This window comes from Schistocerca gregaria, chromosome 3 (genome assembly GCF_023897955.1).
Source record: "Schistocerca gregaria isolate iqSchGreg1 chromosome 3, iqSchGreg1.2, whole genome shotgun sequence".
NCBI classification, from domain to species: Eukaryota; Metazoa; Arthropoda; class Insecta; order Orthoptera; family Acrididae; genus Schistocerca; species Schistocerca gregaria.
Genome location: NC_064922.1, coordinates 340248628 through 340274604, shown reverse-complemented (window position 1 = coordinate 340274604; position 25977 = coordinate 340248628). Strand labels below are relative to the sequence as shown.

General features: G+C 37.9%; 1 protein-coding gene across 1 annotated transcript in view; it reads left to right on the top strand.

Annotated features, from left to right (window-relative positions):
- Window positions 1-25977, top strand: part of LOC126355998 (arf-GAP with dual PH domain-containing protein 1-like) — a 127390-nt gene that overhangs the window by 63739 nt on the left and 37674 nt on the right. Inside the window, exon 6 of the mRNA XM_050006632.1 lies at window positions 21400-21622. Coding sequence (XP_049862589.1) covers window positions 21400-21622 — 223 coding nt within the window. The remainder of the gene's footprint in view (window positions 1-21399; window positions 21623-25977) is intronic.

Below are 25977 nucleotides of genomic sequence, written 5' to 3'. Positions count from 1 at the left end.
TCAATAATTAACCATCTTTGTTTCTGATATGTCTCACACGTTAGAAAATATTTTTTTGACATATTGTAATTCTTGAACAATTTCTTTTACTTGGTTGCTTTTACCACTAGCTTCCGAGCTCTTGCTCTTTTTCTAATAAGAATACACATGCTCTGTCATACACAGCCACACACACGCCCAAATGTACATGTACATGCTCATGGTAGCAGTGGTTGCATGTGTGAATGTGTATCAAACCAAGAGCAAGGGCTCAAATGTTATAGTTAACTGTTTCCTATTATGTGTTTGCGCACCACGCCCCTGTCCTCTATAGGTAAATGGTTGCCTTTCCCTTTTTGTTCGTATTTTTTTCATCCAGGAATTTCCATTATTATTTTACCTATTGTTTAATGTTGTTTCTCATGAAAAACTTTTGTTATATAAGGTTGGTGCATAAGCTCATAGTGTTTTTCCATAAGTTTAATAAACACGACAGGTACACATGTTGTTGTGGTCTTCAGTCCTGAGACTGGTTTGATGCAGCTCTCCATGCTCTTATGCAAGCTCCTTCATCTCCCAGTACCTACTGCAACCTACATCCTTCTGAATCTGCTTAGTGTATTCATCTCTTGGTCTCCCTCTACGATTTTTACCCTCCACACTGCCCTCCAATGCTAAATTTGTGATCCCTTGATGCCTCAGGACATGTCCTACCAACTGATCCCTTCTTCTAGTCAAGTTGTGCCACAAACTTCTCTTCTCCCCAATCCTATTCAATACCACCTCATTAGTTACGTGATCTACCCACCTAATCTTCAACATTCTTCTGTAGCACCACATTTCAGAAGCTTCTATTCTCTTCTTGTCCAAACTATCCAAACTATTTATTGTCCATGTTTCACTTCCATACATGGCTACACTCCATACAAATACTTTCAGAAACGACTTCCTGACACTTAAATCTATACCCGATGTTAACAAATTTCTCTTCTTCAGAAACGCTTTCTTTACCATTGCAACTCTACATTTTATATCTTCTTTACTTCGAACCATCATCAGTTATTTTGCTCCCCAACTAGCAAAACTCCTTTACTGCTTTAAGTGTCTCATTTCCTAATCTAATTCCCTCAGCATCACCTGACTTAATTCGACTAACCTTCCATTATCCTCATGTTCATTGATGTTCACCTTATACCCTCCTTTCAAGACATTGTCCATTCCGTTCAACTGGTCTTCCAAGTCCTTTGCCGTCTCTGACAGAATTACAATGTCATCGGCAAACCTCAAAGTTTTTATTTCTTCTCCCTGGATTTTAATACCTACTCTAAATTTTTCTTTTGTTTCCTTTACTGCTTGCTCAATATACAGATTGAATAACATTGGGGAGAGGCTACAACCCTGTCTCATTCCCTTCCCTACCACTGCTTCTGTTTCATGTCCCTCGACTCTTGTAACTGCCATCTGGTTTCTGTACAAATTGTAAATAGTCTTTCACTCCCTATATTTTACCCCTGCCACCTTTAAAATTTGAAAGAGAGTATTCCAGTCAACATTGTCAAAAGCTTTCTGTAAGCCTACAAATGATAGAAACGTAGGTTTGCCTTTTCTTAATCTTCCTTATAAGTTAAGTTGTAAGGTCAGTATTGCCTCACGTGTTCCAACATTTCTACAGAATCCAAACTGATCTTCCCTCAGGTCGGCTTCTACCAGTTTTTCCATTTGTCTGTAAATAATTCGCATTAATATTTTGCAGCCGTGACTTATTAAACTGATAGTTCGGTAATTTTCACGTCTGTCAACACCTGCTTTCTTTGGGATTGGAATTATTATATTGTTCTTGAAGTCTGAGGGTATTTCACCTGTCTCATACATCTTGCTCACCAGATGGTAGAGTTTTGTCAGGACTGGCTCTCCCAAGGTTGTCAGTAGTTCTAATGGAATGTTGTCTACTCCCGGGGCCTTGTTTCGACTCAGGTCTTTCATTGCTCTGTCAAACTCTTCACGCAGTATCGTATCTCCCATTTCATCTTCATCTACATCCTCTTCCATTTCCATAATATTGTCCTGAAGTACATCACCCTTGTATAGACCCTCTATATACTCCTTTCACCTTTCTGCTTTCCTCTCTTTGCTTAGAACTGGGTTTCCATCTGAGCTCTTGATATTCATGCAAGTGGCTATCTTTTCTCCAAAGGTCTCTTTAATTTTCCTGTAGGCTGTATCTATCTTACCCCTAGTGAGATAAACCTCTACATCCTTACATTTGTCCTCTAGCCATGCCTGCTTAGACAATTTGCACTTCCTGTCGATCTCATTTTTGAGACGTTTGTATTCCTTTTTGCCTGCTTCATTTAGTGCATTTTTATATTTTCTCCTTTCATAAATTAAATTCAATATTTCTTCTGTTACCCAAGGATTTCTACTAAACATAACGGAGACGTAAGTCACAGATAATATATTATCAGACCTCCATATAATGAATTTCATGGGTCCATGAAAATTAAGTTGTTGTACCAGGATTAGCTTTATAATGAGGCTTTGTCGTCATGACTCAGAGCAAGGAGTAATGTTTTCATGGCTGAGAAGTACTTTTCTGATGAAAAATAACATTAAAAGACAAATAATGAAACACATTTTGTTCACTTCGTGTACAGAAAATTTCACGTATTTTCCTTTGTTTACTTTTTGCTTAAAGATTCTCTAGTGAATATTGTCTTTATCTCCTCTAATGAAATCAGTTGCTGTACAGAAACACTGGGGATTGAAGATGCTACTTGCTGAATGGTTTCCAACTTGCCTATTAGCTCCATCTGAGGAGGGGATTCGCACTTGTCACATGACTGTTCATTAGTTTCTTCAACAGGCAAATTACCCTTTAACTCCTCGATAATAGATTCGTCGATATATGCTTCCATCAACAATGCCTCATCATCCACTGACAATTATTCAGCTACTGAAGCATCTTTAGTTTAACCAGTAACTGCTGAACAAATCTCCAGATCACTTTGAATATCATCTTGCATCATTTTATCCACCACAACATTCTCAACAACATCTTCAGTTTCAGAAATTCTTGCATTTTTCCAGCAGTTTACGATCACATTCAGCTGTACACTGTTCCAGGAAGTAGCAATCATGTCACAAGCCTGCTTCACATTGAAACTGTAGGGATTGCTCATCTTTCTATGTTTATGATCACGTTTTGAACCAAACGCGAATGGTATTTTGTCTTCAAATTCTTAATTATCTCCATATCTAGTGGCTGAAGATTGGAAGTACAGTTTGGGGGGAACATAGTTCAACATTCTTCAGTGCTGGCATGTTTTTATGCGCACTACAATTATCAACCAGCAATGCAATTTTCTTATTCTTCATTGCCATCTCTTTATCAAGCGAAAGCAGCTATTCACTAAAAAAAGTTGATGTTTTCCATGCTTTTCGATTTGCCATGTAATTGACTGTAATAAAAGAAATCACATTTACAATACAACTGTAGCAAAACATTACAACCGAAGCTGTAGTGTACTGAAATTACTTATAAATTAAAGGAACGTAAAATAAAATGTATGTGCTCTCTTACCTGGTAAATCTCTCACATTTTGAAGCACCATGGGTTTGCTGATCATCCAGTCACCAGTGGTGTCAATTTGTGTGTCCATGATGTGTTGCTGCAGAAAAAAGCAGTTAGCTGCACTTTAGGCAAAGGCCATAGTCTTCTCTGGCACCAGTTGATAAAACAATTCCGGCTCATCTGTGATGTACAAGTTTTCAGGACTGTATTTTTCTAACAGTTTACTCACGGTGTTTCTTCTCCAAAATTCTGCATCACCTGAAGGTACTGATTTTTCTTCTCCTGAAATCACTTTAAAAATGATCCCACACATATCCTTAAATTTTTGCAACCATCCGTTACTTGCCTTCAAATTAGAATCGCCAAGCAACTTAGTGAAATCTAAGACTTTTTGACATATCAACGGACCATTAATTGGTACATTCTGCACACACATCTCATTAAACCACCACAGTGTTGCACTGTCCACATCATCGGCAGCAGCAGCTTTCTTTTTCTTGAAGGGTTAAATTTGCCAGCTACAAAACTTTCTTCAATTTATTTTTGTTTTTAAGGAATGTAGCTGATGTTGATTGTGTAAGTCCATATTTCCTCGCCATGTCTACTTGTTTCATTCTGTTATCAATGTCTTTGAAAGTTTGTGACTTCCAGCCATTGCCCAAATCGTAGCGAAGTCCAAAGCGTTTTAATCAACTAAAAACATTTACAGATTGCAAAAATCACCGAGATAAGCTGTGTATGAGCCCAACGAAACACCTCTGTCTGCTACTGAAGCCCAACAATGGACAAACTAAACACTCGTTCAAACAAAGGAGCTCTTTGACATTTGCCGCTCAGCACAGCTCGCCCGTGTTAGAATAAATACAGTACTGTAGTGCGCAGCAAAGCTTCTGGAAATAAAGCGCTGGAAGTCTAGTAGCTAAATAAACAATACCTACCTCTATAGTGAGATTCTTAGAAGTAGGAAATAGTAAATTCCTTGAAAATTTGTCTTCATTATAACACGGTGTTAGTAAATTTCCTTCATCAATGTAATGAGGAGTAATTAACATAGTACATAAGTAAATCAGCTGGGACCATATAAAGTTATCACTGTACCCAGCTTTATAGTTGCATTCGTAATTTTTATACAGAGGTTTGACTGTATTCTCCTTCACTGCGTACTACAGTCTGCCAGCACTGGAATAACCTTTTGATTCCACAACCAAAGATAATTTTTCTATTCTACAGCCCTAAAAGTCATGTGGTTTTGAGGTGAAGAATTCATCAAGCCATGTTCAGAGTGCTTTTTCACTCAGAAAGGAAGTTCCTTGAATAGAGAGTGGAAAAGCTGAAAATGTGAGGGCACAAATCAAGTGATGGGTGCAGGACGACTTCCCAACCCAACACCTGTGTAGTATTTCTTGTCAGTCTAGCAGAATGCGAGCCGGTGTTATCATTCAAACAGTCTTCTTGGTCACTATTCTTGGATTTTGTCTGCAAGACATCTCAGTTTTTGACAATAAATGTCAGTAGTGATGGTTACAGCTCGAAGAAACAATTTTTAGTAAATCTTCACTGTTCCACCAGATGCATAAAATTACCTTTTGTGGATGTGTGCAGGTCTTTGTATGGAGAGTTGCTGCTTTATTTGGGCTCAGTCATTTCATTCTTTTCTATATGTTAGCAGAAAGACATCTCTCATCACCAGTATTGAACAGGATAGAAATGGTCGGAGCTGTTCATAAGCCAATTGATGATGAGCAAGCAGAGATGCACATAAGGTCATCCACTGATTTTTATGATATTGGCTTAGAACCTGCGTACCATACACTCAATTTTTGAACCTTTCACATTGTGTGCAAATGTCACATGATGAGGTGGGATAATCACAGTTAATCACATTTGCAAGTTCTCAAGTACAATAGCATGGATCATTGTGGTTTAATGTGTTTGAACAGTCTTCATCAAATCCCAAAGGTCTTCTTGCATGAATGTTCACTAATGTCAAAATGATCCTCATTAAAATGAGAAAACAACATACATAGCACAAATGTTCCTGGCTGCATCCACAGGTGTCACCTCTCTGTTGAAATCAAACAAAAGACTATGTTGGAAATGTTGTGCTCACTATCTACAGATTACAAAATGACAATATATAAACTCTCTTAGCAACAGTGAACTGCAAATAAAAAATGACAACCAATAAACAAACTCGTAGCAACTGGAATACCAACTTGCAAAACAAAAACGCTACAAACTTGTGTGCCAACCTAATACTTCTGACATCATCCTCATGACATTTCTGAATAGAGTCATGTAATTCAGCATATTCTGCTGAATTCCTGCAATGGCTGGATTGAGTTTATCACCTTTCCTCTGATCTTTGTGTTTAAAGAGATATGAATATGTAACATTTACACAATCTCAAACTTCCAAAATTAATAGTTGTATGTTGTAGAGCCAAGGAAACAAAAAATTTTGAAAATAGTGCTCAACGAAATCACCATGAAATTCTGGGCACAACAGAGCCTAAATTACTTTACATATTTATATAGTGTATGTAGACATAAAACGGAATAAGGTGATCACTCTTATCAAATTGTGTAGGACTACCTTTGGCATTCTAAACAGCCTGAATTCTTTTGAAATCAGTATATTTAAATCCACAGTGGTGCTCAGTAGGATTTTATTCACATTCTCATTGTTCTGATTGTGGTGGTGGTGGTGGTGGTGGTGGTGGTGGTGGTGGGAGGAGGAGGATAATGAGCATTTGCTTTCTCAATTCAAGCCACAACAGGTTAATAACATTCAAATCTTGTGACCCTCTTGATAAGTTCAGCCACATATGGCACACAGGGTACTTTCCTGACTCATATAGGAAAGCGATTTCACTATCCTGACACTAGGGAGGAGCCATTAATACATAAAATAAGGAGAAAGGCAACCACTCATATATAGTGGATCAGTGCGTGGAGCACAGATACATATAACAGAAAATGGCATTCGTGCTAGCTTCTGACCAATACCTCTTTTTCTAGAAATATTACACACATTATGTGAATGTGTTTACTATTCCTAGAAAAAGAGCCACTACTTGAAAGTTAATGTGAATACTGTTTTCTGTTATGTGTTTTTGTGCTCCACACATCGATCCACTGTAGGTAAGTGGTTGCCGTTCCTTTATTTTACTTATTGCTCCATCCAGGAATTTTCATTATTGTTATAAATTGGCTTTTATGAGTTTATTTCTGTGAAGTTCTCAGACCCAGCCGGCTTAGATGCTTTGAGTTGCTGGGGACGGGGGCTATGTGACAAGTTTTTTCCTTCAAGAGCAATACCTCATAGACTTCTTTTCTGACCTTGACTAGGCCGGTATAGTAGTTGGAGATATAATATCCTTGGAAAATCATCATATGTGATAAGGAGACCAAATCACTGCTCTTTATTTATGGAAGTTTTGAAAAATCCAGTGTGCATGTATTTCTATTTATGGAGGCATATTAGCGGATCACCTGTATTTAAAGCGTATTACTCTGTTCCTCAAGTTTTCAATGGCCCAGCATCTGATGCTGAAATCTGTCATGGCACTTAGTATCTTAAAGTGTGTCTATTACAAGTCTTGAGGAACAGACAGTGTGTCTGCCCAGATTCTGCAAAGCATTCAGGTGGACCAAGCTGAATTACAGGTATCAGGTAAGTGGATCAGCAAGGTCTATGTGGCTAAAGATAATTAATGGTATACTGTGGGAGGTTAGGCTGGTTGAAGAAGCCTATGAAGTTTTCTCTAAAGGCAGACTTTGGACTAAGACTAATAAATTGCCAGTAATAATGATGTGGAAATAGCCCTTAATGGTGTGATAGACCTCCAGATTCTTGTTTGATCCACAAGTACTAGCATTACAGATGGTGCGTAACCCTACTAGTCAAGTGGTATTTATATATAGCCTGAGTCCCACAAAACAAATTGTATTGCTGCTCACCACACAGAGGAGGCATTTAGGGGCTGACACACCTGTCTGCCTCTCGTTGCCTCCTCTGTGTAGTGAGTACCACTCTATCCTTACTGTATTGTTGTTCCATCCTGGATTTTTCATTGTTTGACAAAGCATATTAGGTTGTGTTTTACTCAAGACTTTATCGATTTTGCTATTGGCCAGGATTTCGGGAATGACTGACATCCCCAAGATTTACTGTAAAACTGTTGAGTACAATGGGAAATGTACACAAGATTATGTTCCCCAAATCTTATTTGATATAATCTTGGATAGCATTGAAATAACTTGTCATAACCCAGTCAACAAAGACCAAAAAAGTCGATTAAGGGGGGGTGGGGTTGGGGGAGGGAATGGTGTATTTGCAAATTTTTGCACATTGCTAGGACAGAGTGCCTAGAACAATATAGTAAAAATCCTGACCAGTGGGTTGTGAGCATTGGAGTGGGGGCGGGTTTATGTTTTTTTCAAATAACTCAAACTGTGGCTTCTAGTGAATATTTTTCCCAGTACAAAATTAAATTTCCTACACAAAAGGTCCTATTCATTTTTTCTCTAGGTGTAATAGTTTTCACATTCAGGGGATGGAAAAATTGCGATTTACTAAAATATTATTCTAAAAGTGTAAAATTAATGTTTATCTTTAAATGAAGTGTGTTACAGACAAATATTAAATGTGTGTACCATGTCTAAGTGCAGTAGAGCTGTATTAAGGGATAAATTGTGGTCTGAGGGTGTAACAAAGTGGAGGGCGGAGATGTGTGGGAAAGAAGAGTGAGGGAGGTAGGTCATTGGATTCCAGTGATGCGATTCCCTCTTTCATAAATGTGCAAATGGAAGTTGGAAATGGTGATTCTCACTCTATCTAACCCACTACACCACACAACATGTCTTATGAATCAGTACACAGACACGCACAGGAAGTGTTTATTTTTACAAAATGCATTAACACGGTCTGTAAATCAGATGTTGCTAACAGCTCTAAGGCAGGTAACAAATGTGGGCAGAATCACGTAAATTTCTGCATACTGTTCTAACTGCTAGAGGAGAAATTGATCCTTAGTTATCCTATATGGCAGCTGTTGTGTTCTTCCGGGAAGGCAACTTCCCCCACCATGAGTGACGCTCACATTTCAGTTCACAGGCTGACTATACATCCCCAGCATTTCCCGTCCAATTCTCTTATGTGACTTGATTAAATCACTGGGCTCGTATTTATGTGCTGGAGTTATTGTCAGTTTATTGAGTGAGTACTTATTTGCTATTGTTAAGTTCCTCCCCCCCATGAACCATGGAACTTGCCGTTCGTGGGGAGTCTTGCGTGCCTCAACGATACAGATAGCCGTACCGTAGGTGCAACCACAACGGAGGGGTATCTGTTGAGAGGCCAGACAAACGTGTGGTTCCTGAAGAGGGGCAACAGCCTTTTCAGTAGTTGCAGGGGCAACAGTCTGGATGATTGACTGATCTGGCCTTGTAACATTAACCAAAATGGCCTTGCTGTTGTGGTATTGCGAATGGCTCAAAGAAAGGGGAAACTACAGCCGTAATTTTTCCCAAGGGCATGCAGCTTTACTGTATGGTTAAAAGATGATGGTGTCCTCTTGGGTAAAATATTTCGGAGGTAAAATAGTCCCCAATTCGGATCTCCGGGCGGGGACTACTCAAGAGGATGTCATTATCAAGAGAAAGAAAACTGGCATTCTACGGATCGGAGCGAGGAATGTCAGATCCCTTAATCAGGCAGGTAGGTTAGAAAATTTAAAAAGGGAAATGGATAGGTTAAAGTTAGATATAGTGGGAATAAGTGAAGTTCGGTGGCAGGAGGAACAAGACTTCTGGTCAGGTGAATACAGGGTTATAAATACAAAATCAAATAGGGGTAATGCAGGAGTAGGCTTAATAACAAATAAAAAAAAAATAGGAGTGCGGGTAAGCTACAACAAACGCATAGTTAACGTATTATAGTGGCAAAATAGACACGAAGCCCATGCCTACTACAGTACTACAAGTTTATATACCAACTAGCTCTGCAGATGACGAAGAAATTGAAGAAATGTATGATGAGATAAAATAAATCATTCAGGTAGTGAAGGGAGATGAAAATGTAATAGTCATGGGTGACTGGAATTCGACAGTAGGAAAACGGAGAGAAGCAAACATAGTACGTGAATATGGATTGGGGCTAAGAAATGAAAGAGGAAGCAGTCTGTTAGAATTTTGCACAGAGCATAACTTAATCATAGCTAACACTTGGTTCAAGAATCATAAAAGAAGGTTGTATACATGGAAGAATTCTGGAGATACTAAAAGGTACCAGATAGATTATATAATGGTAAGACAGAGATTTAGGAACCAGGTTTTAAATTGTAGGACGTTTCCAGGGGCATATGTGGACTCTGACCACAATCTGTTAGTTATGAACTGTTGATTAAAACTGAAGAAATTGCAAAAAGGTGAGAATTTAAGGAGTTGGGACCTGGATAAACTGAAAGAACCAGAGGTTGTACAGAGTTTCAGGGAGAGCATAAGGGAACAATTGACAGGAATGGGGGAAAGAAATACAGTAGAAGACGAATGGGTAGCTCTGAGGGATGAAGTAGTGAAGGCAGCAGAGGATCAAGTAGGTAAAAAGACAAGGCCTAGTAGAAATCCTTGGATAATAGAAGAAATATTGAATTTAATTGATGAAAGGAGAAAATATAAAAATGCACTAAATGAAGCAGGCAAAAAGTAATAGAAACGTCTCAAAAATGAGATCGACAGGAAGTGCAAAATGGCTAAGCAGGCATGGCTAGAGGACAAATGTAAGGATGTAGAGGCTTATCTCACTAGGGGTAAGCTATATATAGCCTACACTAAAATTAAAGAGACCTTTGGAGAAAAGAGAGCCACTTGTATGAATATCAAGAGCTCAGATGGAAACCTAGTTCTAAGCAAAGAGGGGAAAGCAGAAAGGTGGAAGGAGTATATAGAGGGTCTATACAAGGGCGATGTACTTCAGGACAATATTATGGAAATAGAAGAGGGTGTAGATGAAGATGAAATGGGAGATTCGATACTGTGTGAAGAGTTTGACAGAGTACTGAAAGACCCGAGTCAAAACAAGGCCCCGGGAGTAGAAAACATTCCATTAGAACTACTGACAGCCTTGGGAGAGCCAGTCATGACAAAACTCTACCATCTGGTGAGCAAGATGTACAAGACAGGCGAAATACCCTCAGACTTCAAGAAGAATATAATAATTCCAATCCCAAAGAAAGCAAGTGTTGACAGACGTGAAAATTACCGAACTTTCAGTTTAATAAGTCCCGGCTGCAAAATACTAATGTGAATTATTTACAGACGAATAGAAAAACTGGTAGAAGCCGACCTTGGTGAAGAAATGTTGGAACACGCGAGGCAATACTGACCTTACGATTTATCTTAGAAGAAAGATTAAGGAAAGGCAAACCTACGTTTCTAGCATTTGTCGACTTAGAGAAAGCTTTTGACATAGTTGACTGGAATACTGTCTTTCACATTCTAAAGGTGGCAGGGGTAAAATATAGGGAGTGAAAGACTATTTACAATTTGTACAGAAACCAGATGGCAGTTACAAGACTCGAGGGACATGAAACAGAAGCAGTGGTAGGGAAGGGAATGAGACAGGGTTGTAGCCTCTCCCCAATGTTATTCAATCTGTATATTGAGCAAGCAGTAAAGGAAACAAAAGAAAAATTTAGAGTAGATATTAAAATCCAGGGAGAAGAAATAAAAACTTTGAGGTTTGCCGATGACATTGTAATTCTGTCAGAGACGGCAAAGGACTTGGAAGAGCAGTTGAACGGAATGGACAGTGTCTTGAAAGGAGGATAAAAGGCACACCTTAAATTTTAAGCAGCAAAAAAAATTACCCTTTTTATTATTAGACTGTCAAGTTGGACTAAAAAAAAATCTTAGTTTATAGAACCAAACTTCCCTTTAAAATCGTCATCTGAACTTCTCCTTCTTCTTCCTCCTCATCTTTGTCCTCTTCACATATAAGTTGGTCTTCATTGCCATTGAGAGAATTACTTATGTCGCACTGCTTGAAAGATTTAACAATACTGTCTTCTCTCACTCTAGACCACAACTGTTTTCTCCTCTGGTGAAACAGTCATCATTTTAAAGCTCCCTTCAGCGTGAATTCACATCCTTTTGTTCCATTCCTCTCTCATATACAATTTAAATGGTTTATTTATCATGACAGCAAGAGGTTGCAATCATGAAGTATGTCTTCCCTGAATAACAGCAAGCTCTGTGTTTTCCTTTCTCAATTTCCCTTTTACAAAATTTTTCAAATGGCTACTAAACTGATCCAGCACAAGAGGAGAACTTTTCTTCAGTAAAGCACATCTTTTTCTCTCTGACATTCTGTTAATCAATAACTTATTAGCAGCCAATTTGATCCAACCCTTATCAAGTATGTAAACAACAACACCTGGCAGTGTTTTGCTCATGAAAATGATCATTGATTTAAGTTTAATACTGTCAGCACAACATGAAAGGACAACAGTGTAGTGCATTTTTTCATGTCCGCTTGTTTTTATGATTACAATTTCAACACCTTTTGTGGCAACAGTTCTGTTACTCACCACATCAAATGTCAGAGAATTTGCATCAATATTCACTTTTCGGCTTAGTTCCACACTGGTCTTCTTTCAATGTTAAACAATAATGTGAGGGAAAGATAATATTTTCTCTTCACACTCTTGTGGCATTTTCTGAGATATTTTGGTTTTAGTTTCCATGCTAAGTCCATGATGATGCTTCATGAATCTGTATGTAGCACCAACTAGCTCCACCCTTAAAGTCTGTCAAGTTCCACTGTAATGCTAGCTTATGAGCTTTTATTTGAACCATAAATTCCAGTGCCATTTTGACGGTGTCCTTGAATCAATCTTAGTATGTCACCTTCTAGTTTAGGCCATTTTGCATTCAGTCCTCTATTTGCACATTTAGTTTTCTTCTTCTTCCCCCCCCCTACCCCCCCCCCCCTACCTCCCCCCCCCCCCCCCCCATAGTTCTGCTATACTAGCCTATCAATCGTGAATGATTTTTTTCTTCTGGTGGAAGTCCAAAATGCTGCTCAGCTGCTCTGTTTCCATGTTTTTCTGCATATGCTATTACTTTTAATTAAAATTACACACCTTTATAATTTCTTGTCTAATGGCGGCTAAAGATAGATGCAGACAAAAGGAGTCTACCCATTCATATAATGCTATGTCACAGGTTCCTCTCTCTCTCTCTCTCTCTATCTCTCTGTCTCTCTCTCTCTCTCTCTCTCTCTCTCTCAGCTCTCGAGGAAGACGACAAAGAATGCACATTATGTAGTGCTATTTATACTAATGCTGATTATGAATGTCTCTTTGTAATCTTGCAACATTATTTTCCTCTGTGAGTATATTTGACATTTTTTCATTGCAGATATTAACATATTTTATAATTACATTATAAGTATAGAAATAATACAATCATAAATGCATCGAGAATATTATTACAGAAAATATTACAATAATAACCAACGCCCTTTATACAAAATTAAATAATATTTTTTGTTAAACAATTACAGTACATACGAATTGCTTCATAGTGGCGTACATAACACGATTAAATGTCATTTCAGTTTATTAATAGTGTGTGTGCTGCCAGGGAACGTTACAAACTAACAAAGAAACAAATCAATATTTTGCAGAACTCTGTATCTTCCACCTTCTTGAAACGATAAACACAAGTTGATGAGTGAGTGGAGCACCAAAGTAGGCTATTAAGATACCTATTCTGCCAGAATACATTGTTCCCATACATGCATTAGCCTTGTTGTAGAGGTACAGGGTCTGTTGTTGTTAGTCAAATTTTGGAAGAGAGGAACAGGAAACTACAGCAATGAAAACAACTATCTTGCTGTGGAAGAGTTCTATGTGCTACAGACTCAAACTGCAGTACTGATAACTTGCCTCTGGATTGGGGACTGCTTGTGACAAATGAATGCTTTTCTGTCTCCGTTTGTGAGTGTAGCTTGATACGGTACAACCATCTCTTTATTGTCTTTTTAAAGAGTACAGGGAGGGTGCCAGATATGAGGCACACCTTTTTAAAACCCATTTTAAACACCTAGAAGTAAATGCAGTTATATTTTGTATCATGGTAGTAACACCTTGCATTATTTAATGTTACGGTACATTTATCATATTCACAATAATAAACACTCTCAAAAACTATGCATTTCATAGAAATAAGGTAGAGAATTCCTAATATGGGGTGGTGGTAATAATTTTTCTTACTACTATATAGTGAAATATTCATACAGTTTTTACAGACTCATAGATTTCTGTTGTTCTTCACTCATTTCACACTACTCACATTTATCTTTATGACATTGCTGGCAAACGAAATTGCCTTCTGTGACACCGCAATCTTCATGAGCCTAGTGATACAATTTCGTGCACTGTGCCCATTTTTCCCCATGTCGCCAAAAAATCACCCTGTATAGAATAGACACTATGCGTCATCACCACTACTGTCTTAATCACCACTCTCATCAAGATGACATTGGATGCTGAGTCACAAGGTGATTCTTCTGCTTTAGGTCAGTGTTTAGATGATGTCCAGTCTTCTCCCTGAATAACATTTTGGCTGCTTTATTCTTAGTTGCAGCTGTTGATTTCTTATTCTTATAATTGCTTCACACAAGATGATGATGTTATTAACTCAGGGGAGCACAAGTGTGATGTGGACCTATTTGAATGGCCGGATCACAGGTGGCTTTATGATCTGTGAAGAAGTCTGATGTCTGTGAAGTGGAGTGCTTGACCAGCATCACAATCACTAATTTTATTTTTGGTTTTCGCATCTCCTTCTTGAGGAGGGTCAGCATGGTGATTAATTGAAAATTCATGCTGTCTAAAGATGCTTCTGTTGCACAGGATGAGACTAATTTTTGTGAAGGCATTCACAGACGCTTTCATTGTAGACATAGTCCTCAAAAGATATCAGCTCCTGTGATTTGTTAGATTGTTTTTTATAAGTACTGTGTACTGATTGCTTTGAATTTGGAGAAACATTGATTAACTTATGAACAAAATACTGCCCTAACAGAAAGGTCCACAAAACATGTCAATTTCAATCATAGGACCAGTCAGAGTAATCCCCATTTATGGTAATTTAATAAAATTTAAATAAACACAGTTGTCAATATTTTACTATCAAATGGTAAAATACTGTTATCTTATGGTGTTATTGTATGTTATGTAAAACAAACTGCAAGAGAACGAGTTCCCCCAATATGTCACAGGTATGTTAATATGCAACACTATTGCATATGGTAACAACGTTTGTTAGAAAAGGAACCTAACTGTCAATAAGTAATTCCATCGGAAATAACAACAAAAAGGCGTACAGTAATGTCCACTCACTTTTAAGCAGAAATATTTACTTAGCATCAGTGTCACAAAAACCTCCAAACACTATACATTTTACAACAGCTTCTATGTACTCTGTCTCAGCAATGGTGTCCTTTAGTCTTACACATGCTTGAGATGTTTAGGAAACTCTTTTTCAGAGTTTAGCACCTACTATGAGCACTCACATTAGGAAACTATCGTACAATAAGCGCCTTTCCTGTACACCCAGTTTCTACTAAGACGACAGTCTGTCATTTGGGTAGTATTACTGTTTATGTTTTGGGCAGTAACACATGGTGTGCCAAGTGCTTACTAAATATTTGGCCATCTTCGCAGCTTTTACATCTACATCTGCATCAGCATGATTATTCTGCAAATCACAATTGAGTGCCTGGCAGAAAATTCATCAAACCACCTTCTTCAAGGTATTTCTTATCATTCCTCTCTTGAACTGTGTGTGGGTAAAATGAACACATCTTTTTGTGCAAATTCTGATTTCTCTTATTTTATTATGTTAATCATTTCTCCCAGTGTAGGTGGGTACCAACAAAATACACTCCTGGAAATTGAAATAAGAACACCGTGAATTCATTGTCCCAGGAAGGGGAAACTTTATTGACACATTCCTGGGGTCAGATACATCACATGATCACACTGACAGAACCACAGGCACATAGACACAGGCAACAGAGCATGCACAATGTCGGCACTAGTACAGTGTATATCCACCTTTCGCAGCAATGCAGGCTGCTATTCTCCCATGGAGACGATCGTAGAGATGCTGGATGTAGACCTGTGGAACGGCTTGCCATGCCATTTCCACCTGGCGCCTCAGTTGGACCAGTGTTCGTGCTGGATGTGCAGACCGCGTGAGACGACGCTTTATCCAATCCCAAACATGCTCAATGGGGGACAGATCCGGAGATCTTGCTGGCCAGGGTAGTTGACTTACACCTTCTAGAGCACGTTGGGTGGCACGGGATACATGCGGACGTGCATTGTCCTGTTGGAACAGCAAGTTCCCTTGCCGGTCTAGGAATGGTAGAACGATGAGTTCGATGACGGTTTGGATGTACCGTGCACTATTCAGTGTCCCCTCGACGATCACCAGAGGTGTACGGCCAGTGTAGGAGATCGCTCCCCACACCATGATGCCGGGTGTTGGCTCTGTGTGCCTCTGTCGTATGCAGTCCTGATTGTGGCGCTCACCTGCACGGCGCCAAACACGCATACGACCATAATTGGCACCAAGGCAGAAGCGACTCTCATCGCTGAAGACGACACGTCTCCATTCGTCCCTTCATTCACGCCTGTCGCGACACCACTGGAGGCGGGCTGCACGATGTTGGGGCGTGAGCAGAAGACGGCCTAACGGTGTGCGGGACTGTAGCCCAGCTTCATGGAGATGGTTGCGAATGGTCCTCGCCGATACCCCAGGAGCAACAGTGTCCCTAATTTGCTGGGAAGTGGCGGTGTGGTCCCCTACGGCACTGCGTAGGATCCTACGGTCTTGGCGTGCATCTGTGCATCGCTGCGGTCCGGTCCCAGGTCGACGGGCACGTGCACCTTCCGCCGACCACTGGCGACAACATCGATGTACTGTGGAGACCTCACGCCCCACGTGTTGAACAATTCGGTGGTACGTCCACCTGGCCTCCCGCATGCCCACTATAGGCCCTCGCTCAAAGTCCGTCAACTGCACATACGGTTCACGTCCACGCTGTCGCGGCATGCTACCAGTGTTAAAGACTGCGATGGAGCTCCGTATGCCACGGCAAACTGGCTGACACTGATGGCGGCGGTGCACAAATGCTGCGCAGCTAGCGCCATTCGACGGCCAACACCGCGGTTCCTGGTGTGTCCGCTGTGCTGTGCGTGTGATCATTGCTTGTACAGCCCTCTCACAGTGTCCGGAGCAAGTATGGTGGGTCTGACACACCGGTGTCAATGTGTTCTTTTTTCCATTTCCAGGAGTGTATTTTCACACTCTGAGGAGAAATTTGGTAATTGACATTTCATGAGAAGATGGTGCCACAATAAAAAATGTCTTTCCATGATTACCACCCCAATTCGCATATCATAGCCATGGCACTCTCTTCCTTATTTTGCGGTAATATAAAGTAACTGCACTTCTTTGAATTTTTTCGATAACTTCTTTCAGTTCTGTCTGATGTGGATCCCACATTGCACAGTAAAACTCTACAAGAGGGTGGACAAGTGTAGTGTAAGCAGTCTCTTCAGTAGACCTGTTGCACTTTCTAAGCATTCTGCCAATAAAGCACAGTCTTTGCTTTGCTTTACCCACAACTTTATCTACATGATGATTCCAATTTCAGTTATTTGTAATTGTAATCTCTAAGTATTTAGTTGAATTTACAGCCTTCAGATTTGTGTGATTTGTTGTGTATCCAAAATTTAGCGCATCCTTTTTAGTACTTACATGGATGATGTCACACTTTTCATTATTTAAAGTCAATTTCCATTTTTTACGCCATGTCCATATCTTGTCTAAATCATTTTGCAATTGGTTTTGATCATCTGATGGCTTTACGAGACAGTAAATGGCTGCATCATATGCAAACAATCAAAGAGGGCTGCTCAGACTGTCTCCTATATCATTTATTTAGATCAGGAACAGCAGAGGGCCTGTAACACTATTTTGGGAAATGGGCAGATATTACTTCTGTTTTAATTGATGACTTCCTGTCATTCTGTCATCTGTTATTGTGAACTGTGATCTTTCTACAGAAAAATTATGAATCCAGTCACACAAATGAGACAGTACTCTACAGGCAAGTAATTTGAACACACACAGTATTTGGTGAGAATACTTAGTGTGGTCATCAAAGTAATTTTCAATAAGCTTCCAGTATCAGTTTATGTATTAAGATATGTTTATAGGCTTTGAGTTATTTTAATTTACTATGACTATTCTGCAGAAACATGACTATCCATATACAAATTACTGAAGCTTTTAATTATAGGTGGTGTTTTGGCTTCCAATTATCCAAAGTTTTGATTTTAGGATTTAGTGACCCGTTACTGTTTATCTAAAGGTTACAGTGTGCCATAACAAGTGGTCAGGTACATGATAGGAACAATCATTCAAAGCAAAAATGTCTTGTAAACATGAGTTCTAAAATGCATATCTTAAAAGCTGTAAGATGTGATCAAAAAGTAATGGAAATTTTTGTTTTTGTTAAAGAATCTCTATTTATTCATCATCATCATCATCACTACCACCATCATCAAGATCAACTTTGTTCCTTTCAAAGTATACCCTATTAGATGTACTACACTTGTGCCTGCACTTTTTCCAATCTCAGAAGAACTTCTGGAACTCACATTGGATTATGGTGTTCATTTCCTTCATCAGTTCTGTTTTTTATCACATCAGTGGTGGCAAAACTATGTCCTTTCATAGTTCTCTTCAGCCTTGGAAATAGAAAAAAGTCGCAGGGGTCCATGTCCGGCAAATATGGCGGCTGCAACATAAAGGTTTTGCTTTTTCCAAAAAATTCATCAGTAAGAACTGAGGTGTGAGCGCGAACATTATTGTGAAGCAATTCCCATGAGTGGTTTTGCACAATTCTGGTATTTTCTTCAGATTGCTTCACACAAATGACGTTTGGCTTCCAGGCAGTTTTCCTTATTGACTGTACAACCATAAGGCAGGAACTCGTGATCAACTATCCATGCCCAAAACATTTGAAAAAAATTGTTTGGCATAATCCAAAGGATATTCCGATATCATCAGTAATCTCTTTGATGGTGATTTGGTGTTCCCCAGAACAGTTTACTTAATCCACATTGTCATAAGCAATTGATGTACTACGATGTCCACGGCTGTCATCATCTCCATCTTCTTGACCCTCTTTTAAAAGTTTACACCACATGTAAACTCACATCTTATTCATAGTAGATTCACCAGATGCCACAATCAACATTTCGAATGTGGTGCTGCACTTTATTCCATTTTTCAAGCAAAATTACATGCAAATTCTTTGATCTATCTTTTTTTAAAGTAAAAATTCAGTGAGCACTCGAAAAATATCTATAACCTTTTTGGCTATCAGCAGTAAACTAAATACTTAAAAAAAACTGAAAATTCAAACATTAATCAGGAATGTGTACCAACAAGATAATTTTCTTTTTTTGAAAATCGGATCTACAATGACCACAAGATTAAAAAAGTCGAGTTACTTTTTTATCACACTTCGTATGCGCAATTCACCTTTGATGCTGTGTAACAAATCTCATCTACTGCAAGCTCTTCTCTCTCCACTGTGTTTTGAGAGGTGGTAGTATGGCATATAGAAGAGTATGTGGTAGGGAAGAGGCAGCAAGAGAGGAAGAGATTTCAGATCCTGAAGGGCAGCACATACACTGGCATTAAGAAGGAAGCACTGGATCGTATGAAGAGGAGATGCAAAGTACCTGCTAATATAGCAGAAAACTGATGATGATGATGATTATGCACCGAAACAAGTAGAAAATGTCCAGTAAACAGGGCTTTATAGTGTGTACCTTAAGGTATCCAAAGATTTGGAGGAGAAAGGGGTTACAACCTTGATAAACTATATAGTGATGATGAGATGGGCTTACATTTTAAAACGTTACCCTTCGAAACATTACTTTCACAAAAAGACAGGTGCGCCCCAGATGTTTAAAAGAATAAAGAGCAGTTGACTTTAATAGCATGTGATAAATCTGTTACTCCAACAGCACTGGAAAAAAATTGATCCTGAAAATACCCAATAAAAATATTCAAAGCACATGTAGTACATAGAGCTCGTTCATGATTTGTTTCACAATGAGCTTGTCCTAAGAGTTGAAAAATATCTCACACCTAAGTACCAATGAAAGCTCTTTCTTTTTTGGACAGTGCCTTTACTTACCTAGTGGAAACTCAGTTGAAAAATGGAAAACATTTGTGAAGTTGGCTACCACTCAGTGTTAAAAGCCTAATCCAGTATGTGAGACAAGTGAGACAATAAAATATGTGATTTTATCATAGACTGTTCCTTAAAAAAGTGCCTCTGAATCACAATGATGATGCATCTGTGCAAGTACATATACCTCTAATATCAAGAATGCTATTGACTGCTTGTAGTACAGTTTGAGAAACTTCCATAAAATTATCATGGAATAACTTGTGTAGAATAGTGATGATGATCCTGAGGATCTGGCAGCAAGTGGAAAACCCATTTTCAAATTTAGCAAACTATATTCCCAAACTTAAAAGATGCTGCTCACAAAGATGCCAATGCCTGGACTCAGGTACAGGAGTCCGACTTAATGATGAGCTGGTAGAGATGGCTAAGAAAACTGTTGATGGCAAAACCCTGGGAGACAAGGAGTCTTGATCATGATGAAAGTCTGCAGAGGAACTTATTTCTTCAACAAAAGGTTTTGAAGCACATGAAACTGCTTTGTAATTAGGAGAGCAGTATCTTCAGCCTTCATTTGTGTACAAAAACTATGAAATGAAATGGTTTTGCAGCTCACCTGACACATTCTGCCACCCTCTCCCCTCCCACTCCCCTGCCCCCCACAAATAATAGATCACCAAGTTTTTAACTCAAAATAATTTTGTAATTTAAATCATCAAGGTTTTTAATCTACAATAATTATGTTTTTAACACTTTGAAGACAGCTTCTTAGAAGAATATTGGGCTTAAAAACCAGCCATTTGTGCCGTTATTTAAAGTGTTACTGGAATGTATGTAATTGATATTTATTAAAAAGTAGTACATAGTAAAAAAAGAATACACTTCAACAGTTATTTTTCATGTTTACTTTAGTTCTTCAATAGGTTACAAATTTTAAAATAATGATGACAGAAAGTATAATTACCCTCCTGGGAAAAAAATAAAAATCGCAAGGTGAGTTACTATGAAATTTCTTCCTCTTGAGCTTCCAAAATTTATTTCTCACCCAATGAATGTGATATATTTGTAAGAAAATTACAGATGACTTCAAAACCTAACAAGTTCATACACGAAATTACGTTAGTGTAATCACATATTGGCTCAACCATTTGAGACAGCAGCTGTTCAAGTTCACTGATGTTTCTTTTGAAATAATTCTAGAATATGCCAACCGAAGGCAGCACCTGTCAAGGGCAGGTAGCAAAATGTCCATACATTATTCTCATACTTTATGAGTTCAGTTTTCAAGCAATAGGTGGCTTGCGTCCGGAAAATTGTGCCCAAGTTATGTTCAGGCGTGGCCACCAAAGTGTTACTCTTGCTCTTATAATGTTGTATGTCTGTGTGTATGCATCAGTAGTTCATTATATAATTTAACAACTTATCTTTAGAACTATTTTTACTTGTTTGCAGCTGCTATTTATAGTGCTGCCTGAATCATTTGACTTTCTTTTGTAGATATTGAGATTTTTTAAACAGTTATTTGGAAATTAAAAAAAATGTAATCTGTTGAATTCTAGGATGCACATCCAAAAGGTGAGATATTCCTTGGGCATATGTTAGATGGCTATAGTGTGAGGGTAGGTGTTCCACCAGGTGCGAAGGACCTGAAATTTTCGTTCACCTTACGGACACCAGAACGAGCATATCATCTGTCCGCAGAAACTGAGGATGACAGAGATGAATGGATACAAGTTATAACAAAGGTCTTGGAAAGGCACATGACTCCTCAAGATAGCTCAGGTATTATGCAATAATAGTTTAATTTAAATTTAATTGGCAAAATAATTTGTTCAAAGCTGAAGTATTACAGCATGCACAGTCGTCAGTGTGATTTTTTTAAAGTAAAATCCAAATTTGCTTAATATTTTTTGTGATGCCTGTTTTATTTCATCGTTGATTGTCCTTGGTAAGTTCAACATTGACTACTTTAAATGATGTAGCCAACAGGTGCACATTTGCATTTCACAGTTCTTTACTTTCACTGTTCCCAACCCCCAATAATACACAGCTATTTGGCCAGCACACTATTGTTTAACTTCCGATAACCCTTATTAATAGTTTGCAGGCAAACATCCACATACTCCTACAATAGCTTACTGTTGAACATCTACGAGCAGTGAAAGCCTAAACACACATTACTCAGTTCTTCAAGAATAAAAAGGAATGTATGGAACAGACACTGTCATTGTTTTAACACACAGCCCAATTGTGTTACACTTATTTCACAGTTAAGTGGATGTCTTGTTGTTGTTCTAACCATTACAGGTTTTTCATCTGAAATTCGGCCATGGACTAACAGTCTTGGGACCAAAAATTGGGACCTTATATATTCTCACAATAATAGGAACTGAAACTACACATTGTTTGATGTTAAAGTTACAGAAATTACAATTAAAACTTAACTCATTAAATTAACTGAAAACATAAAAAAATTTCATCTTATTAACAGTTTCTTCTACTACAAGAGTTAGACTGAATTATTTGTTTAAATGATGAAATTAACAGATATTGTTATGCAATGAACACTTTTGACAAAACTGTTAATTACTTTGGAATTAATTAAGAGCTGGTGTTATTAACATCTTTTTGAATTGAGCCAAATAGATCCTTTAGAATACTATTGGTGGTTCTTCCACATGTTTATAATTATTACAGAATTTATATTTGTTTATGAGTCAACAATAGAATTTAAGTTACAAAACAATTACTGATTAGTTAAAAAAGAAAAATGAATTTTAAGGAGGTAAATGGCAAAACAAGAGGGGAAGTAAAAAATATCCCAGCTTGCTTCGTCACATTGGAGAATATTTATAGCATTTGAGAATATTGATAGCATTTAAATTTCATAGACTGATATATTTCACCCTACATGTGAATGACATTGTAAGAAGAATGAGTTAGAGGTATTTATTTAAGTAGCGCCTACGTTTGGGACATACAGTGTGCTACTGTCTGCACTCACATTTTGATTGATATTTGAGTATAGAATGATGATAATTTTGATTTATTTGCAGAAGCTGTGGACAACTGTTATTAGTAGCTCAAAATTCATGACTACTTTGTCATAATTATTTTCTTTAATAATATATCATTTTTCATCAACAAGTCTGATTTGTAGAAGAGAGTATGATACAGACAGACTGACAGGGTTAAGATATATGGGTATCAAGTGTAGTTTATAAGACCATCGTCTGAAGAACATAGTAAGGCACAGTGGGTCACTAGTTACTTCTGCTGTGAAGTAGTACTCTGTTCCTGCTGACTCAGTTATTTTGTTTCTATTCATTAATAGTTAAGTATTTTTCTCCCATGAATAATTTGTCTCAGTTGTCTGTCCATTCTTAGGTCTCCTGTCAGTATATTTTAGCTTTCTTTGTGTTTACTATTTCCTGTACCAATATACTGTCTTTTTCCATATTTTTTGATTCATTTTTCATTTAATAGTCTTTATTGTCATCTGTGCAGCCCTCTATATTTCATTTTAGATAAGCCAAATCATTATGGTTTGAGGGGGGCAGTGCACAAATGGTTTAATTCATACTTAACTGGAAGAATGCAGAAAGTTGAAATAAGTGGTTCATGTAATGTTAATACAACAGTGGATTCCTCAAACTATTAAGCACGGGGTCCCACAGGGTTCGCTCTTAGGTCCTTTACTGTTCTTCATATACATTAATGACTTACCATTCCATATTGATGAAGATGCAAAGTTAGTTCTTTTTGGTGGTGATACAAGTATAGTAATAACATCCAAAAACCAAGAACTAAGTGATGTAATTGTAAATGATGTTTTTCACAAAATTATTAAGTGGTTCTCAGCAAACGGACTCTCTTTAAATTTTGATAAAACACAGTATATACAGTTCCGTACAGAAAATGGCACAACTCCAGTAATAAATATAGACTTTGAACTAAGTCTGTAGCTAAGGTAGAATTTTCAAAATTTCTAGGTGTGTCCATTGATGAGAGGTTAAACTGGAAGCAACACATTGATGTTCTGCTGAAACGTCTGAGTTCGGCTACGTATGCTATTAGGGTTATTGCAAATTTTGGTGATAAGAATCTCAATAAATTAGCTTACTATTCCTACTTTCATTCACTGCTTTCGTATGGTATCATATTCTGGGGTAATTCATCGTTGAGTAGAAAAGTATTCATTGCTCAAAAACGTGTAATCAGAATAATTGCTGGAGCCCACCCACGGTCATCTTGCAGACATCTATTTAAGGATCTAGGGATCCTCACAGTAACCTCACAGTATATATATTCACTTATGAAATTTGTTGTTAACAATCCAGCCCAGTTCAAAAGTAATAGCAGTGTGCATAGCTATAACACCAGGAGAAAGGATGATCTTCACTATGCAGGGTTAAATCTGACTTTGGCACAGAAGGGGGTACATTATGCTGCTACAAAAGTGTTTGGTCACCTACCAAACAGCATCAAAAGCCTGACAGATAGTCAACCAACATTTAAAAATAAATTAAAAGAATTTCTAGATGACAACTCCTTCTACTCATTGGCTGAATTTTTAGATATAAATTAAGGGAGGGAAAAAAAGCTAACTTAAGCATTAGTGTAATGCTTAAGTGTGTAATGTAATATCTTGTACAGACATCTTTCATTAACCTGACACGTTCCATATCATTACGAATTGTCGTATTCATGATCTATGGAACAGGTATTAATCTAATCTAATCTGTTGTCTATCTCCCCCCCTCCTGCAAACTATATTTCTTTCAGGATTTTTCTTGTCGTTGTCCACTGTTTTGCAGGACTGCTATCATTATTTAGCTGCTTATTGATTGGGATTTCCATTACATATCATATTTTGCATTTTCAGAACTTAACTCTTGCTCTTCGAAAACTATTTGTCATTTGGCATCTCCCTATGGGTGTAGCAGTGAAAGTGAATACCTAAAAATGCATTCCCACAAGCCACTTCCACACTTACAAACATAACAATCTTCTACCTTAACCTACCTTGTCCTCAATTTGTATGGGTGTTATCCAGAACTGAAAGATAAAAGGCACAGGAAATATTCCTGGAAAACTACTATTTTCATATTAACTGGTATGTGTTACAACATATTACATATATATTTTTTCCATGTAATCACCCCAGCTATTCTTAGATTTTGTGAGCTTGGATGTGAGCTTTTCCTTTCAGCACTTATCATACTGAAAAAGAGAAAACGCCAGTGCTGCCTTCGCTAATAATACATCATAGTTACAAAATCTTGCAGTCCTTTTGGGAAGTGGATTTTACATTACAGTGTTATACATTGAGCAAACAGTAATAGAAACCAAGGCAACATTTGAAAAAGAAATGAAAATTCTTTTCTTTCATTTTTATTACACTCAGGTCTTTTTTTTTTTTTGCTGTTTCATACACATATTTGATCAGCCTCTTATCATGCAGAAAATTCCATACTTATAAGGGGCAGTCAAATGAAAACAAGACAAATGGTAGAAAATTAAGTAAATGGTTTATTATTTTAAAAATAATCACAATATCTGCTAATACATTTATCCCAATGTGAGACAAAATGGTCGATGCCTTCATGGAAAAATTTTGCTATAGCCTATGGAACAATGATTGAACTCAGGCATGCACCTCTTCGTCTGAAGCAAATCAGTTGCCACAAATGTCTTTCTTTAGGGCTCCAAAAATAGATCACTTGGGGAGAGAGCAGGACCATATGGGGGATGTGGGCCCACCCCACATGTTGCTGAGGTTGTTTGAGTACAGCTCTTTCATAAGCATATTTCATGCTATTGCTAACCTACTTTTTATATCTCTCAACTTCATCTATCCTCAGTTATTTTGCTACTCAGATACCAAAACTTGCCTACTACTTTTAGTATCTGATTCCCCTCAGCATCGGCTGATTTAATTTGACTACATTCCATTACATTTAATTTACATTTGTTGTTATTAATCTTATAACATCTTTTCAAGCCAGAATCCATTCTTTTCAACTGCTCTTTTGCTGTCTGTGACAGAATTACACTGTCATCATCAAACCTCAAAGGCTATACTACTTCTCCTTGAATTTTAATGTCTTTTTCAAATTTCCCCTTGCTTTCTGTTA